This window comes from Nothobranchius furzeri, chromosome 17 (assembly GCF_043380555.1).
Source record: "Nothobranchius furzeri strain GRZ-AD chromosome 17, NfurGRZ-RIMD1, whole genome shotgun sequence".
Classification (NCBI taxonomy): Eukaryota; Metazoa; Chordata; class Actinopteri; order Cyprinodontiformes; family Nothobranchiidae; genus Nothobranchius; species Nothobranchius furzeri.
Window position 1 is genome coordinate 53,316,390 of NC_091757.1, and position 16,503 is coordinate 53,332,892.

General features: G+C 41.1%; 1 protein-coding gene across 1 annotated transcript in view; it reads left to right on the plus strand.

The window, feature by feature from the left end:
• The window catches only part of loxhd1b (lipoxygenase homology PLAT domains 1b), a 40,521-nt gene that overhangs the window by 2,066 nt on the left and 21,952 nt on the right, over positions 1–16,503 (plus strand). The window contains exons 2-16 of the mRNA XM_070546160.1: positions 2,207–2,321; positions 2,654–2,734; positions 2,806–2,990; positions 4,743–4,841; positions 4,926–5,074; positions 7,094–7,217; positions 7,485–7,594; positions 8,129–8,269; positions 8,363–8,498; positions 8,964–9,124; positions 13,019–13,105; positions 13,184–13,319; positions 13,421–13,575; positions 13,735–13,895; positions 16,377–16,453. Of these exons, the coding sequence (XP_070402261.1) occupies positions 2,207–2,321; positions 2,654–2,734; positions 2,806–2,990; positions 4,743–4,841; positions 4,926–5,074; positions 7,094–7,217; positions 7,485–7,594; positions 8,129–8,269; positions 8,363–8,498; positions 8,964–9,124; positions 13,019–13,105; positions 13,184–13,319; positions 13,421–13,575; positions 13,735–13,895; positions 16,377–16,453 (1,917 nt within the window). The remainder of the gene's footprint in view (positions 1–2,206; positions 2,322–2,653; positions 2,735–2,805; positions 2,991–4,742; positions 4,842–4,925; positions 5,075–7,093; positions 7,218–7,484; positions 7,595–8,128; positions 8,270–8,362; positions 8,499–8,963; positions 9,125–13,018; positions 13,106–13,183; positions 13,320–13,420; positions 13,576–13,734; positions 13,896–16,376; positions 16,454–16,503) is intronic.

A 16,503-nucleotide genomic window follows, 5' to 3' on the forward strand; every position in this document is an offset into this window, starting at 1 on the left:
GAGTTAAAACATCCTGATACTGTTCTGAGGTGGAAAGAGTACTAATGTCCTACTCAAGTATGAGTACCAATACTTTGATAATTTTTTTTACTCAAGTACAAGTAAAAGTACTTGCCTAAATTTTTACTCAAGTCAAAGTAAAAAGTATTGTAAATAAAATGTACTCAAAGTAAAAGTTACTTAGTTACATTTTTGTCAGCGTAAAGATGGCTACATCAGTGCAAAACCACAGCAGTTCACAACACGCTAGTGTGCACGCACACACACACACTGCAGCATGTTAGAATCATTTGAACGACTAATTGAACTACATTGAACTGCTTTAGTAATACTTTAATCTCTTATTCTGGAGTAAAATAAAGAAACACGCTAAATCATCACATATCTGTGTCATCAAGAAGCATCTTCTGAGTTCAAACACAGGGATGGAGCACAATGTTTACACCTGAACAGTATCAGGATGTTTTAACTCACAGAGGCCTGCAGGTCTTCTGTTTTATGAGCAAAGCGCTGAGAATCCGTTTGTTATAAGCGCTAAACGTTATTTTGCCGCTGCCGTGCGGAGCGGTAGGGAAACGTATTTCAAACACGGAACCAAACCGAGCAGAACTCTGATGACGTAACACCGGAGCACGAAGGTGCGGGTTCCAACCCACAGGAGAGGAGGGAGAGAGGAGGTAAACAGGGAGTGGATCACAGGGACTGAACTGATGTTTTGGAGCAAAAGTGTACACCCACACGGTTTAGACGCGGCGCTCGTGCAGGTGTCTCTTTCTCGCTCTGAACTTGAGACAGTTCTCCACACCTTCATCTCCTCGCGCTTAGACTACTGTAACCTTCTTTTCACGTGTCTGAGCAGAACCTCCCTGAACCGTCTACAGGTGGTTCAGAACGCCTGTGCTCGGCTTCTGACCAAGTCCTCCAAACACACCCACATCACCCCGCTTCTCCTCCAGCTTCACTGGCTGCCAGTCAACTTCAGGGTTCATTTCAAGATCCTGGTTCTGGTCTGTAGGGCCTTACATGGACAAGCACCATCTTACATTGGTGATCTTCTTAGTCCCTACACCCCCAGCAGGTCCCTGAGGTCCAGTGACCAAAGCCTACTGGTTGTGCAGCACCAGGCTAAAGACCAGAGGTGACAGATCATTTGTTGCTGTGGCCCCCAGACTCTGGACCTCTCTCCCCCTGAGCCTGAGATCAGTGGACTCGGTGGTCTCCTTTAAAAAGCAGCTGAAGACTCACTTGTTCAAGCTGGTTTTTGTATGACCTTCTTCACCACTCTCTCTTTATTCTGCTCTCCCCACCTATTCCACCTTCCTCAGGATCCACTGATTTCCCTCTTTCCTGTTCACTCTCTCTCTTTCTTAATTTTTTTTCTTTTAAATCCCAATTGCCTATTTTTGCTCATTTTAAATATATTTTTAAACATTTTCTAAATGTTTTTTTTATATTTTAACATTTTTTTTTTGTTTTTGTGAAGCGCCTCGTGATTTTTATCTTGAGAGGCGCTATAGAAATGATATTTTCTTCTTCTTCTTTCAGTTCCGACGCTGCGACACGTGCTTTTAATTTATTAAGCCTACAACTTCTTTTTACTCAATAACAGATTTGATTTAAAATGTAGAGAACTACAATTCTTTTGAAAAAACTTACTCAAGTAAAAGTAAAAGTACAGATTTTAAAAACGACTTAAAGAGTATAAATATACAAAAAATCTACTCATTTACAGTAACGTGAGTAAATGTAATTCATTACTTTCCACCACTGTTTCAGTTTCAGTAAACATTGTGCTCCATCCCTGTGTTTGAACTCAGAAGATGCTTCTTGATGCCACAGATATGTGATGATTTAGCTTGTTTCTTTATTTTACTCAAGAATAAGAGATTAAAGTATTACAAAAGCAGTTCAGTGTAGTTCAATTAGTCGTTCAAATGATTCTAACATGCTGCTGTGTGTGTGTGCGTGCACACTAGAGTGTTGTGAACTGCTGTGGTTTTGCACCGATGTAGCCATCTTTACGCTGACAAAAATGTAACTAAGTAACTTTTACTTTGAGTAAATTTTATTTACAATACTTTTTACTTTTACTTGAGTAAAAATTTTGGCAAGTACTTTTACTTGTACTTGAGTAAAAAATGATCAAAGTATTGGTACTCGTACTTGAGTAGGACATTTCAGTACTCTTTCCACCTCTGCCTTCCAGTTTATGAGGTGGTGACCATCACTGGAGATGAGAGAGGAGCAGGAACGGACGCCAATGTGTTCATCACTCTCTTTGGAGATTATGGCATCACACCTAAAATTCACTTGGCCAGCAAGTAAGTTATAACCAGAAAACAACAAAACTCGTCTAAAAAAATCATTTTTATGCCTATGGTGCCGTGTCTGACCTCATGCTTTTCTCCACTTTCACAGCACAGAAAAGAAGTGAGTATTTTCTAAAAGTCATGACAGACTGCATGCACTGTGTTAATCTGTTTGCATGAATTTGATTTGCTGCATAGTTTCACCCGAATTTTGCATTTTTTAAGATTTTTTTTAATATAAAATATTTTCTTCCCTGTCTAAATGTGCATCGACTCTAGGTTTTTATTAAAGTTAAATTAAAATGAGAGCAGAACACAGGATTGAGCTGCTTTTGTATTTCCAGGAGTCGAACGGCGTTTGAGAGAGCCAAAACAGACGTTTTCAGAATCAGAACTCACAATGTGGGACCCCTGAAAAAGATAAGGTGTAGAAAAGAAGTCCAATACTTAAAGTAAAAAGTATTTGACACAAAGTTAAGTTACTATGTTCTTCCAGGATTGAACACGACAGCACCGGCTTGAGTGCGAGCTGGTTCCTGGACCGAGTCGTCATCACAGATGTGATCCGACCTCACTTGAGGTTCTACTTTGCTTGTAACAACTGGCTCAGTCGAGAGGAAGGAGATGGTCTGTGTGCTCGAGACCTGCTGGCCACCATGGACCCCATGGACATGCCCAAATGTATGACATCATTTGCTTTAAAGTAACACTAAACATTTACATTTACATTACATACAGAACAAGGTTCTTCAACTTTGTTGTTGGTTTCGTTTCTATGACTTGACCTATCACAAAACCCTCAACGGAACGAAAAAGTTATTTACAGTAACTAGACAGTTTCCTGCTCCTCTGCCCTACTGGTTGAAAGTGGAATTACAAGTGTCGTAAACAACCCTGCTGCAGCCCACTGTAGCTAGCGCTAACAACGCGCTAACACTAACATGAGCTAACTAAATGGCATAATGGTGTCATGTTCTGTGTCCCTTTGTTCCCCAGCCCCTCCAGTTCTTCATCCCTCTCTAGATTCCCCTTTTGTGTCTCATAGCGCCCTTATGTGTCCTTTGTCTGCGTCTTATTTATGTGTCTTCTGTTGTAGCCCTTCTGATCATTCCCCTCAGGTCCGGTGTTCATTAAGTCATCCCCAGCCCCTCCAGGTGTAGCTCCAGCCTCTTTGTCCCCAGCTCGGTGTGTGTGTGTCATTCCCCAGCTCGGTGTTTGTGTGTGTGTGTGTGTGTGTGTGTGTGTGTGTGTGTGTGTGTGTGTTTGCGTGCGTGCGTGTCCTTCCCCAGCTCGGTGTTTGTGTGTGTGTGTGTGCGTGTCCTTCCCCAGCTCGGTGTTTTGTGTGTGTGTGTATGTGTATGTTTGTGTATCAGTCCTTCCCTCAGGCTTTAGGTTTAGTTTTGTGTTTTATAGTTTTAGGTTTATCTGCCCTCCTCTGGTTCACTCCACACACCTGCTGCCTGTTTCCCTAATTGCTCCTCCCCAGTGTATATAAGCCCTGTTTTGTCTCTGTGTTGTGTCGGTCCATTGTGTTTTATTCTGTCAGTCTGCTCGTTTCCCTAGTGTTTTTGGATCTCCTGATCATTTCCTGGATTTTTGGATTTGGCTTCCTGCCCTTTTGGATTTATGTTCGCTTGGGTTCATCCTATAAATAAAAGGATTTTACTTTATATATCCACTCCTGCCTCGTGACATCCTGGGTATCTGCATTTTGGGTCCTAACCATCCTCAAATCATGACAAATGATAAATGGCCTGTATTGGACGTAACGTCTTCCAAAGTCTTGGAACCCCTCAAGGCACTTTACAACACAATCAGTCATTCACCCATTCACACGCACATTCACACGGTGGTGGGGATGAGCTACGATGTAGCCACAGCTGCCCTGAGCACACTGACAGAGGCGAGGTTGCTGAGTACTGGCGCCACCGGTCCCTCCGACCACTACCCTACACTAACTAAAGTAAACCACGAAGTTAAAGGTTCCTCACTAAAATATTATTACTTAAGTCCAGTAGCAACACAGCCAGGTCATCATCAGTCAGGGATTTTGTAGACTTTGGCCGTGCCAATGTTCACTGATTTTTGGTTTTGCTTCGCCTCCAAAGACATTACTTTCTTTTTCTTGTGCTTTTTATTGATGAGTAGCAAACTGAAAATGCTAACTGCTAGCATTACAGCTAACATCCGTGAAGTAGGTAAAGAGCCGCCCCTAGGACAACAACCCCTGATGTATCTCGCCAGCTGAGAGGTGTAGAGTGGTGTCAAGTTTCTAACCCAAAAATCACGGAGATCAATGTTAAAGTTCTAGCTTCAAGTTTGAAAGATCTATCTATTGTTACTTCAGTCATAGACGTTAACTAACTAAAAGACTGCTCTGTAAAAGCCCAAAACGCAGAGGTGAAACTGTTTTTTTTATGTGTGTTTTCCCAGATAATAAATATGCAGTGAGTGTTTTCACTGCTGACATGAAAGGAAGCGGCACCGACGCAGACGTTTTCATCAACATCTTTGGGGAATTTGGGGATACAGGTATAGCTTTTTCTCAGGTGGAGGCTAGATTTTATGCATAACAGTGGAGTGACATAAAAATCTGACTATACTGTTTCATTCCAGGGGAGAGGCGGCTTGACAGCGACAAAAACAACTTTGAAAAAGGCACAGAGGACAAGTTCACCTTTGATGCACCAAATTTGGGAAAAATTAGGAAGATAACCATCGGCCATAATAACAAAGGCTCATCAGCAGGATGGTTTGTGGAAAAGGTAATAAAAAAAGTTATAAAACCCACAATATCACACTGACCTTTTTTAGTTTTTGAATCAGTCTTAAGGCTAATTCATCTGCAGGACCTCCTGATTTCCTGTCAGTTTCTCCAATCTGAGGTTGCTGCCTCTGCTGTGCTAGCTGAGAGATGCAAACTGACACGCGCGTTGACAAAGGCAGGACACGCATGTCGTCATTCTACCCTCTGTGTAAAGGAAAACCGCACCTCATTAAGGGATAGCCTTACAACACACACACACTGAGTCAGGAGATTTGTTTGTTTCTACAGCGCCAACTGACACCAAGGTTCACTTGTGACCAGAAATTAGCATTTTATAAGTTTTTGCTGCTTTATCTCACTGTGAAAGTAAAACAAAGAAGTTAGGAAGATGAAATCTGGCTTGAACTTTTTTTTGTTCATCCACAACCAGGTTGTAACCAGTACTTACTGGTGTACTTTGAAAGTATCCCCATAATAACTCAGTACTTATTGCTGTAGCGTAGACAATGCTAGAATTTAACGCTGTTTGCTCTCAGCTTGGCTAAATCCTGAGAAAGATCAAACAATTTGGCTTATGAACTTATATTTACATAGCTATCCACGGATATTTATATAATCGATAGAAGTTCATACACCAACTGGCGTGGTCTATATTTAATCCAAAGATTAATATTTAATTTAAGAGATTTAAATTAATAGCAAAAGTTTATTTATTAAATCAGAAGATTTAAAAGGAATCTTTGCTCGTTCAATAACCAAATATGCACCTTTATGTGTTTCATTTCAAAGAAGAGTCAGGTTTAAAAAGTTAAGAATTTATTACTAACAATTTAAAGATGACGATTTAAAAGACAATTTATAAAACTTTGATGTTAAAACTTGGTATTAAAAGCAACCTGTGTCTGGATGAGGACTAAAATGAAATGCGTATGTTGGATGCGTGAATGGAATCTCAGAAGGTTTCTTTCATAGAGAGAAACGCGTTCTGGGTGAAAGAGCTGTTTTGCAGCTGAGCTAAGTTATCTCTTAAGGGGAACAGCATACGGACGCAATCTGTGTTCTACCTCACCGTTCAGACGACCCTCTGTGTGGATCCGGAGGTCAAGGGAGGATGTTGTCAGCCTCTGGGTACTCGGTCTGGTAGGGAAGACCCGAGTGGTCCAAGAGTTGCCGCAGGCACACAGGTGTTGAGTTTGTGTCTTAAATGAACTCTGAAGGAGTCTGCGTCAGCTGGTGCAGGTGGCGTTTATTGGAGAAATTCTATCGGCGTGACAGAACAGCTTAGTGGAGGCTTCGAGCGGCCGTCTCAATCCTCTGGGACTCTCGTGCCACGGAGAGATTTTGGCGAGCTTCGAACTGAGTTTGAACTGAGGAGTTCTGGTTTTCTTAAAACCTCAGGACACGCCCTCTCAGAGATAGAAAGCTTTGGTTATGGAGCAAAAACATGTGAGAGCAGTTACCTTCAACCTGATTTCTGTGTCCTGCATGGTGTGTATAAGTGCACATGACCTCCTTTACACTGTTAAACATTGCTGATTATCATAAATCATAATTATTATTAACCAAAGAATAATAAGTCATTTCAGTAATGAATTACATTTGTAATGAACCATGATGATTATTTATAAACCTTGTAATAGGACAGTGAAAAGAGTTTATTAAAAAGGATTTTTTTAAATCTTGAAGTGTCCTTCATCTTGCGGATAGAACAGCAGTCAGATAAAAGGCAATCAGATTAAAGATGGTTTTCAGCAGACTTTATGTTTCCTGTGATGGATAATCTGTAAATAGAAGTGCAGCCAGGACAGCTTGACCCAGCTGGGGAAGTGTGACCTTTGGGTCACAAATGAGGCCATTCATGTCGCTACATTGCATAGTAAATATCTCCATGAGTACCCAGTACTAAGCCTGTGAGGACTCTGTGTGGAATCCTGATGGATTCTCTTTTTTGCAGTTTTTAGTAGAAGAGTCATACAGATTCCTTTTATATTAGGTTTTTTTTTTGTCTTTATGGCAGGTGGTTTTGGATGACATGGGAAACAAAGTGGTGTACGAATTTCCCATTGAACGATGGTTTGCTCTGGACGAGGATGATGGGAAGATTCAGAGGGACTGCTTGGTTGGAGGAAATCAGCCAACAGGTGAGGAAGTAAAAGGCTTTTAAACCAGGAAATATAAACTCTTGGAAAGATGAAACAGCTGTTTCTGTCCAATGATCTTTCACAGTTTCATTTATATGATACAGTTCTACCTGCAGACAACCACGTGATTCATGTTTGAGTCAGACCGCTGATGTTCAGATCAGAGGGATCTTGTTGCTACTCAGTGTCTCCAGAGCTCAGAGCAGTAAACCATACTGGCTGAGTGACTTTACCTCTGATAAACTAACATGTAACTGTATCTACCAGGTATCGTGTACAACGTGCAGATTGTGACAGGAAACATCCGAGGAGCAGGGACCAACTCCAAAATCCACATAGTGATGCATGGTACCAAAGGTCTAAAGAACAGCGGCAAGGTGATGGAAGGATACAAAACCAGAAACGCTACGGCACTTATTTAAAACAACGATCAGCAGATTTTTGCTTAAATTAAAGAGAAAAGGAAAGATTAATCTCTTTCTTATCCAGCCAGTGTCAGTGGTGACCTTAAAATGAGGAAATGAGTGTCCAAAATGCGTAATCACTTGCCGAGTAGTGCCTCACGTTAACCTTCTGATCTTAAAGCATACAGATGAAGCATCAGGATTAGTACCTTCATTAAATCTTACTATTTCCTGTCCTTCACATGTCTTCTACCCTCTGTTGGAGGGTCTACAGGTAGAAAGGGCAGATTGTATTTGTCTATTGCTGTTTTATTATCACATCATAAAATAAAACCAATTATCACATATCTGTTTTATTAATGTTAGACAAGAAATAGTTCAGCTTAACAAACATTTTTTTTAAGTATTATTGTTTTATATTCCACGCTTATATTTTATTTTTCCATCATTTCAAGCCACTGAGAATACATTTAAACAACAGGCTCAATCGCTTCCCTTTTTCTGCAGGTATTTTTGGAAGGAGGGAAGTTTGAGCGAAGTCTGACGGACATCTTTAACGTTGAGATCGCCGCGCTCCTTAGTCCCCTCAGCAGAGTTACGATCGGACACGATAACGATGGAGTAAACGCTGGGTGGTACTGCGAGAAGGTACATTGGTGCGCACACTTTTACACAACCCAGTGGTGCTTAAGTCTAGTGATGCACTGTGAATCAGCTCAGCCTAATCAATGCTCTCCGCAGGTGGTTGTGTACTGTTCATTCACAGGGATAGAGCAGACCTTCCCCTGTGGGAAATGGCTGGATGAGAAGGAAGGAGACGGGCTGATAGAAAGAGAGCTGTATGAGATGGTGTCACTCAGACACCGGAGACAGAAGAGTAAGTTATTACAGCGGCATCGCTTTTCCTGTTCCATATGAATATAAATACTTATAAAGAGAGGGAGAGGAAGAACAGACTTTATTTGTTCACATCAACTTGTAGGATGAATTTTCCATCACTGCATGGCTTCATATTTATTCCCAGTAACACAGTGTCCCAGTTGGAAGCTGTCCACCACAATCACTTCAGCGCTTCACTCCTGCCCTGAGAGGACATTTTAACAAGCAAAAAAGTGCCATCGCTTGGGCTCCACTGAACCGCTGAAGGAGCAAAACTACTCAAGAATAACCTGACATGAACTACTTCTGTAAACTCCACGCTTCTGCTGCTTCCAAAAGTTTGAAACATGTGGGTTTAACTCCTACTGGGCAGCAAACGGGACGAGACTCACAAGAAGGAGGAGAAATGACATGTAGTTATTCCTCTTTAATCAAAACAGTGCTTGGATCTGTCTTCCCTCAGAGCACCCCTGGTCTCTTTGGATCTGGACGTCAGACCTGCCCGGAGCAGGAACCGATGCAGACATCTCCTTTCAGGTGTATGGAGACAAGGGCAAGTCGGATGAGATGAGGCTGGACAATAAATCTGACAACTTTGAACAGGGGCAGACTGATAAATTTATGGTAAGTATTATATAATTTTACAAAACATACATTTAAAAGAGCAAAAAGTAAGAATTGTACAGTGAAATAATCACAAAACAGTCCAATGTCTCAATCATGTTGGAAGGAAGGTTATACTGAAAAAGGTTTCCTTCTCAGCCAGCTAGGAGGGGTTTCAGTTTTTCAACTTTAGAAAAAAAACAAAAGGGGGACAAAGTAGCTGCGGCGTTTGTAATTCAACACTAACCAGGACAAAGCTCCAGAGCTGTTTAAAAAAAAAGGCTGTAAACTGACTATGGTCGACCCATAAGTAATTTCTTGTACCCCTAAGATTCTTTTTGCTTTACTCTACTATCTGGTGAAAGCTACAAAATAGCACTGAGCTAACAATGCTAACAGTGATTTAGAAACAAATGGTCAGCTCTGGAAATATCCCAAACTTTTTACCAACAACTCGATATCACAGTGAAATGTGTGGGAAGTGGATGTTGAGTCAATCGTGGTGTTTTACTTCCTTTATAAGGCGTTCGGAACATCAACATATAAATATTGGACAATGGGTTTCCATGGGCTCCAATAACACATTTTTGAAGATAAATGGGAGGTGGCCACCACCGCCATTTTGACCGCGTCACAGGTTCCGTCAAACCCAGACAATTCCACAAAAGGGAAGAGAGGTGGAGCTGAGGGTGGGGCTGTAAGGCTGGGATCAACTGACGACACCCGGTCGAACTAGCTACAAGCTAACCCGAAGCTAATCCAAAGCTAATGCAGAGGTGGGAGCTAAGCTAACGGAGGTAGCAACCTAGCTACAACCGGAGTTACCTGTGCACAACACCAGAGCTTCTGAGTAAGAGATACGCCAGGCTGACCGCTGGGTAAAACAGGGTGGAACACAGAGGTCTCCGAGAGCTCCACAAGCCGGCAGCCGCACAGCAGACAAGCGCCGCTGCGATCTGAGATGCGCAGAGCAGCCACTGGGGAGAACCGGGTGGAAAGGTTTCCATCCCAGAGCTCCACAAGCCGGCAGCCCGTGCAGCAGTCAGGAGCCGCGATCAGACAGAGATGCGCCGAGCTGCGGGGAGGGGAGAAACGGGTGGAAAACAGAGGTCTCCCAAGAGCTCCACAAGCCAACAGTCGGAACCATGGACGTAATTTTGGGGGGGGACAGGGGGGACATGTCCCCCCCACTTTTTCCAAAGTCAAGTTTTGACCCCTGCACTTTTTACCATCCAAAAACAATATTACGCTATATTAAATTGACACTGGTTGAGCTCTAGGACCAAGCGGAAAACAACAGTTTGTGTTGAAGCCTGTTTCCCATTAGAACATACTGCAAAGATACCCCCCCCCCGTGTCCCCCCCACTTCTAAAGTGAAAATTTCGTCCTTGGTCGGAACCCAGCTCCACCAACATGTTATATTTCAACCCATTTTCTAAAGTGCAGCATTGTGTTAAATTCACTGGGTTTTACCCTATTACATTTAAATTTCATGGTTAAACTGTACATGTTAAAATCTAAGCTCAGCTCGGCAGTGACCTAAAATACATAAATATAATTTTACTTACCCAAAAAAATGAAGCGAAGACTCCTTGGATGCTCGATTAGTGCAGTTAATGCCACAGCAAGTCATTTTGTCCAACAATTGCACAAAAAATATCCAAACAAGAATACACAAACACAGAGACTCAAAATCCCGGAGCAGTTTCCAAGCCAGACCGAGGCTCTACTGAGGCCTTTCCACGGAGCTAGCTCTGTGGTCACGTGGGTCTGATGCTCATTAATTATACAGAATTTTAGGCTTTTAATACACTTAAACAGAAGAGTGAGAAAAAAAATCCCCCCCCCCCCCCCAGAGTTGTCATGAGTATAAAGTAGATCATTTAAACCAAAAACATGTTTTGGTACTAGGCTGTAAACATGTTTGCTTCTGCTGTGAAATTGGTATTTTTAACATGGGAGTCAATGAGGATTTGCTCGCTTCTGACACCAGCCCCTAGTGGATAAAAGTGGAACTGCAATTTATTTCATTTCTGGGTTTGCCTCAATTTTTCACCTGTATTGTGGGGGCTTGGTTCAGAACCATAACAGCAAGATGGCAAACTCTAATATCAGAGGCATTCTACCATAATTGGTGTAGTAAGCAGGTACAGGGTGCAGGCTAGAGACATGGTCGTGGACAGGCGAAGGTCGTGGTGGCAGGCAGAGTCCTTGGCAAGGGTCAGGCGTGGAAACGAGGTCAGGAGGCTATGATACAGGCAGAGGCTGGAGAATTTACTGGCGTGAGCGTTCAATAATCTGGCGGAGTGCTGGTGGTTGACTGAGGAATATGTAGCTGGTGAGGCAGGTGTGCGGTATGAGCTTGATGATGAGTTGACTGTGGTTGCTGGGGAAACAGGGCTTGGCTGAAGCTTGATGAGGGGACCAGGTGTGCTGCATGAAGGCTGATGAGGTGAATGATGGTGCATGGAGGTCAGGGCATGGCAGGATCATGGCAAACATTGCTGCAAAATTGACCAATGTTCATGGTTTTTACTTTTCCTTGCAATTATATTTGTACATTTGATTTGTAATGATTTTTTGGTTGTAAGTGGCAACTGTCGAAGGTAGGGATGGGTACCTTTGACATTTGAATTGATTCGGTACTAATTCCTGGTACCTAGGAATCGATACCAGTACTTAACGGAACCAATTTTAGATACTTTTGAGTGTTCAATATTTTCATTCTCTTTTATAATAAAATACATATATTTCTCAATATATAACCATATTTGATAAATATCACAATAAATAACACACAACTGTTTGTATTTTAACATCGTCCTTGTAGTTTTATAAGCTAATAATTAAACTGAAGCAAACATCTTTACTGTGAACTAAATTTACTGTGTATCTTCATTCCTTTTGCCGTCCTTTTTCATTTGATTTTTCCTACTGGGAAGTTAGAATTTCCGAGGAGAAAGCGAACGCACCATTAGATGATAACAATGGTGGCAATGGAAGCTAACATATCAAGCTAACGTTATCTTTAACAGTTTATTTAGCTGCTGGAGCAGATTAAAACGATGATGCCTCACACTTAGATCGTTGTCGCTGGTTTCATCTTCACCCAATCACCCGTCGCATTTAGTAAAGTGAAGCCAAACTTTAGAGCGCGTTCATGTTCTTCCAGTCGGAAAATCGGAGTTCCAAGAAGAAAGCGAACGCACCATTAACGGAACGGAAGCTAACAAATCAAGCTAACTTTATCTTAAACGTTTTATTTACCAACCGGAGCAGATTAAGATGAGGATGTCTCACTTAGATCACTGTCACTGGTTTCATCATCACCCAGTTACCCATCACATTTAGTGAAGTGGACCCAAGCTTTAGCGTGCGTTCTTTCTACCATGCTGCTCTGTTTACAACTCGCTCGCAGCGACCAACGACATAACGCTCTTGCGCATGCGCAGCTGTCTAGGCAAGTTGTCGTTATGAAGGACGGGTACCGAAACGAGGCACCGTTTCAAATGACGTGAATCGGTGCTCCGTCGGTACTATGGAATTCGGTCGGTACCTTAAAAAGTACCAACTTCGGTACCCTTTGCTAGTCGAAGGGCATGTGTGTCACTATTATTTGGATGTGGGGAATACTTGGTTATATAATTCTTTTGGTTTAGTACTCAACAACACTGGTGGCATCAATTTTTTCCAAGTTGGAAGCTGGAATGCAAAAAGAGCCTTTTACGTCATTTCCTGCTCAGAAATTCTGAATTCCAAGGACAAGTGGAATGCATGATAAGTGCTCCCTACCATAAAAATGGACCGCAGTATCCAGATTTAACCACATGATGTCTTTCTTACTTTATTCTTACATCTTGCCCCTTTAACATCAATAAGCCAGTGAATAAGACTTTTTAAATTTTCTTCTACAGGTCGAGCTGCCTGATTTGGGAAAATTGACCAAACTCCGAATCTGGCATGAGAAAAGGAATCCATTTGCAGGATGGCATCTGAGCAAAGTCTCAAACATTAAAAGATTAGCATATTCTAAGGGAAATCTTTAATTTAATATCATGCTGAAACACCTTGTTTCACAGGTGACCCTAAAGAAGACATTAACAAAGGAGAAATACAATTTTCCGTGCGAGCGGTGGCTGGACATCAACGAGGACGATAATGAAGTTGTGAGAGAGCTCCCTGCTTCTGGAGATCTGATCGACGAGCCGCTGCCTGGTGTGAATGAAAAACCCAAATAATTTGTACTAAATAAAATGTACTAAAATAAAAGTACAAAGGGATGTGAAGATGATGAGTGGTGTTCTCATATTCTGCAGTAATTAAATACAGGCTGACGGTGTGTACCGGGAATGTTGGAGGCAGCGGAACAGATGCATCGATTTTTATAAACCTGATTGGAGACCTGGGCGACACCGGAGAGCGACAGCTGGTCAACTGCAAAAACAATGTCAACAAGTTTGAGAAAGGAAACGTGGGTTCATTCTGAACGTTACACTTTTTATTCTGATTATTGATATTTTACGCAAATCGCTATTTTTTCTGCACGGTTTAGACATAATTTAGAAATGTGTGTTTTCTATTTTGTTCAAACTTTATAACTTGTGCAAATTCCTGCTGTTCTTTCCCCTAGATGGATGAGTTTATAATCGAGGCAGTGAACATCGGGCAGATCCGCAGGTGTAGGATTGGACATGATGGAAAAGGCGGAGGCTGCGGGTGGTTTCTGGACAAAGTGGTTGTAAGGGAGGAAGGAAAGGCCGAGGCAAACGCTGTGGAGTTTCCCTGTAACAGGTACAAAGACGCACTAATTTACACTCATTTAGATTTCATTGGAAAAAACTAATGAATAAAAAATAAAAGTAAATGCGAAAAGCCTTTCATCACTTTTCTTTAATCACTTTAACCACTCTGTGCGTGTAGTAAGTAAGTAAGTAAATTTTCTGTATATAGCACTTATCACAGACATAGAATCACAAAGTAGATAGACATAGATCAAAACAAAATAAAACAAAGTCATAAAATCGTAAATAGATTAACATCATAAAATCAAAATGCTTTCACAACAGAATTAGATTTACATCAGAAAATAAATTCATAAAATTATAAATTTTCATAAACAGATGAAAGATTAAAAATTTGAGTTAAAAATAAGAAAATAAAAGGTTTAGGTAAAAGCAGCTTTAAATAAAAGGGTCTTTGGCTGTTTTTTAAAAGTGTCCAGACTGTCAATGCTACGTAAGGATAAAGGAAGATCATTCCAGAGTCGGGGTGCAACAGTCTGGAAGGAGCGATCACCTCGACTTTTATATCTGGTCTTTGGAACTTCTAGAAGGTTCTGGTGTGTAGACCTGAGGGCTCGGGTTGGAGCATAAGGCTTTAACACTTCTGTAAAATAGGGAGGAGCTTGACCATGTAGAGCATTGAAAGTTATAGTCAGGATTCTAAAGTTAACGGGTAACCAGTGCAGAGGCATCAGACTAGGAGTGATGTATGCTCTTCTGTTTGCTCCAGTTAGGAGCCTCACAGCAGAGTTCTGGACCAACTGAAGGCGGTCAAGTGCTTTTTTGTTAAAACTTGTGAAAAGTGTGTTACAGTAATCTAGACGGGAGGAGAGAAAGGCATAGAGAACCATTTCAAGTTCATGTTTTGACACCAACCTTCGCAGTTTGGAGATATTTCTTAAGTGGTAAAAACTGTTTCAGACCAACGTTTTTGAGTGGTCTTCAAGAGACATTGATTGGTCAAAAATAACACCCAAATTCCTTAAGTTTGTCTTGACAGCAGAGGATAAATGACCAAGTTTCAGACTAATCAGGGGAACCATGCTCGCAGGGGCAATGATCAAACTTTCAGTCTTTTCAGAGTTTAACTGAAGGAAGTTTTCTTCTAGCCAGCTGGTGATAGCTGATAAACACTCTAGTAATTCAGACAGTTTATAGAACTCAGAATCCTTAAATAAGTAGTACAGCTGAATATCATCTGCATATAGGTAACAAGACACAAAAAGAATCAAGTATCTGTCCAAGAGGGAGTTTGTACAGCAGAAACAACAGTGGACCCAAAACAGAGCCTTGGGGAACCCCAGAGAACAGATCAGTAGAATCTGACATGATTAGGTTTATACCGACACTGTAACGTCTGTTAGAAAGGTACGATTTAAACCAGTCTAGAACAGTTCCAGAGATCCCTATCGAGTCACCAAGTCTGTTAATTAAGGTGCTGTGATCAGCAGTGTCAAAAGCTGAAGAAAGATGCAATAATACTAACACTGTGAATTCCCCGTTGTCTTCAGCCTCTTTGCAGCTGGTTCTGTGTTAAGTACAGAAACAATAAAACGACTAAGTATTTTGTCTAAAGAATCAACAGAAGTAGGATAAATAAATCAATTAATGAAATGAATAAATAATAAATTAAACTATACACTAAAAACTCTTTGGAGTTACGTAATTCTTTTGTGTTCATCTGTTCCACAAGATTAAATAAGTTTATGGATAAAAGATTTCTTTTTCCTTCTAGTCAAACCAAATTATTGTATTTGTGTGAAACTGCTTTTAACAAATCATGTTGACTCCACATAATTTTTATGAACTAAAGTAACTTGATTCTTTTAAGGTTGAAATAATTGTTTTATATTCACTGTATGGAGTTTTGGTTGGATGTTCTGGGTTTGGGGCTGGTGTTTGTGCCCCGTCTATGCCCCCCATCACTTCCACAGGTGTCATTATAGTTGGAAACGCTGCTGACTGCTTTTTTAACTCCCCGGTATCACCATCCTTTTCAGTCCTGACTTTGTTTTTTTGCTCACTGCCAGCTTAAGAACAAGACACAACTTTTGTTAGTACGTGTATATTTCATTTCATTAATAATACTTTAAATGTGAATTGATCTCAAACCGTAATGAATGGATTTATTTTAATTTTCAGTATTTAGCTAAACGTGCTGGTTGATCATTTTGAGGCGATTAGAGTAAGCTCTGTGTTGACGTTGGATAGCAGAGATTCTCTCAAATCAAAACTCTGCAGATTGGTGATCCCAAGTTGACCTTACATGTGAGTGTGTGAATGATTGTGGAGCAAGTGTACTTGAAAGTTGCAGTTAACAGTTAAAGAAAACATATTCAAGTTTTAGGTTATTAGTCAAATGTTAAAATGCACAGGACAAATAATTTTCAATTTGATCTTCTGAGAATCAAGCTTCTTTTTTTGCATCAGTTCAAAACATTTCAGTTCAAAATCCCCCAAAAATAAAGTTTTTGTGATGATCCAATTGCAGGTGGCTGGACCGCAACGAGGATGACGGACAGATCGTACGAGAATTAGTGCCCTTTTCAGACGGGCAGCGTCTTTACAGTAAGTCAGGGAAAACTAGAGTAGATCTAGGATTTTTCTTTTATTCTAAA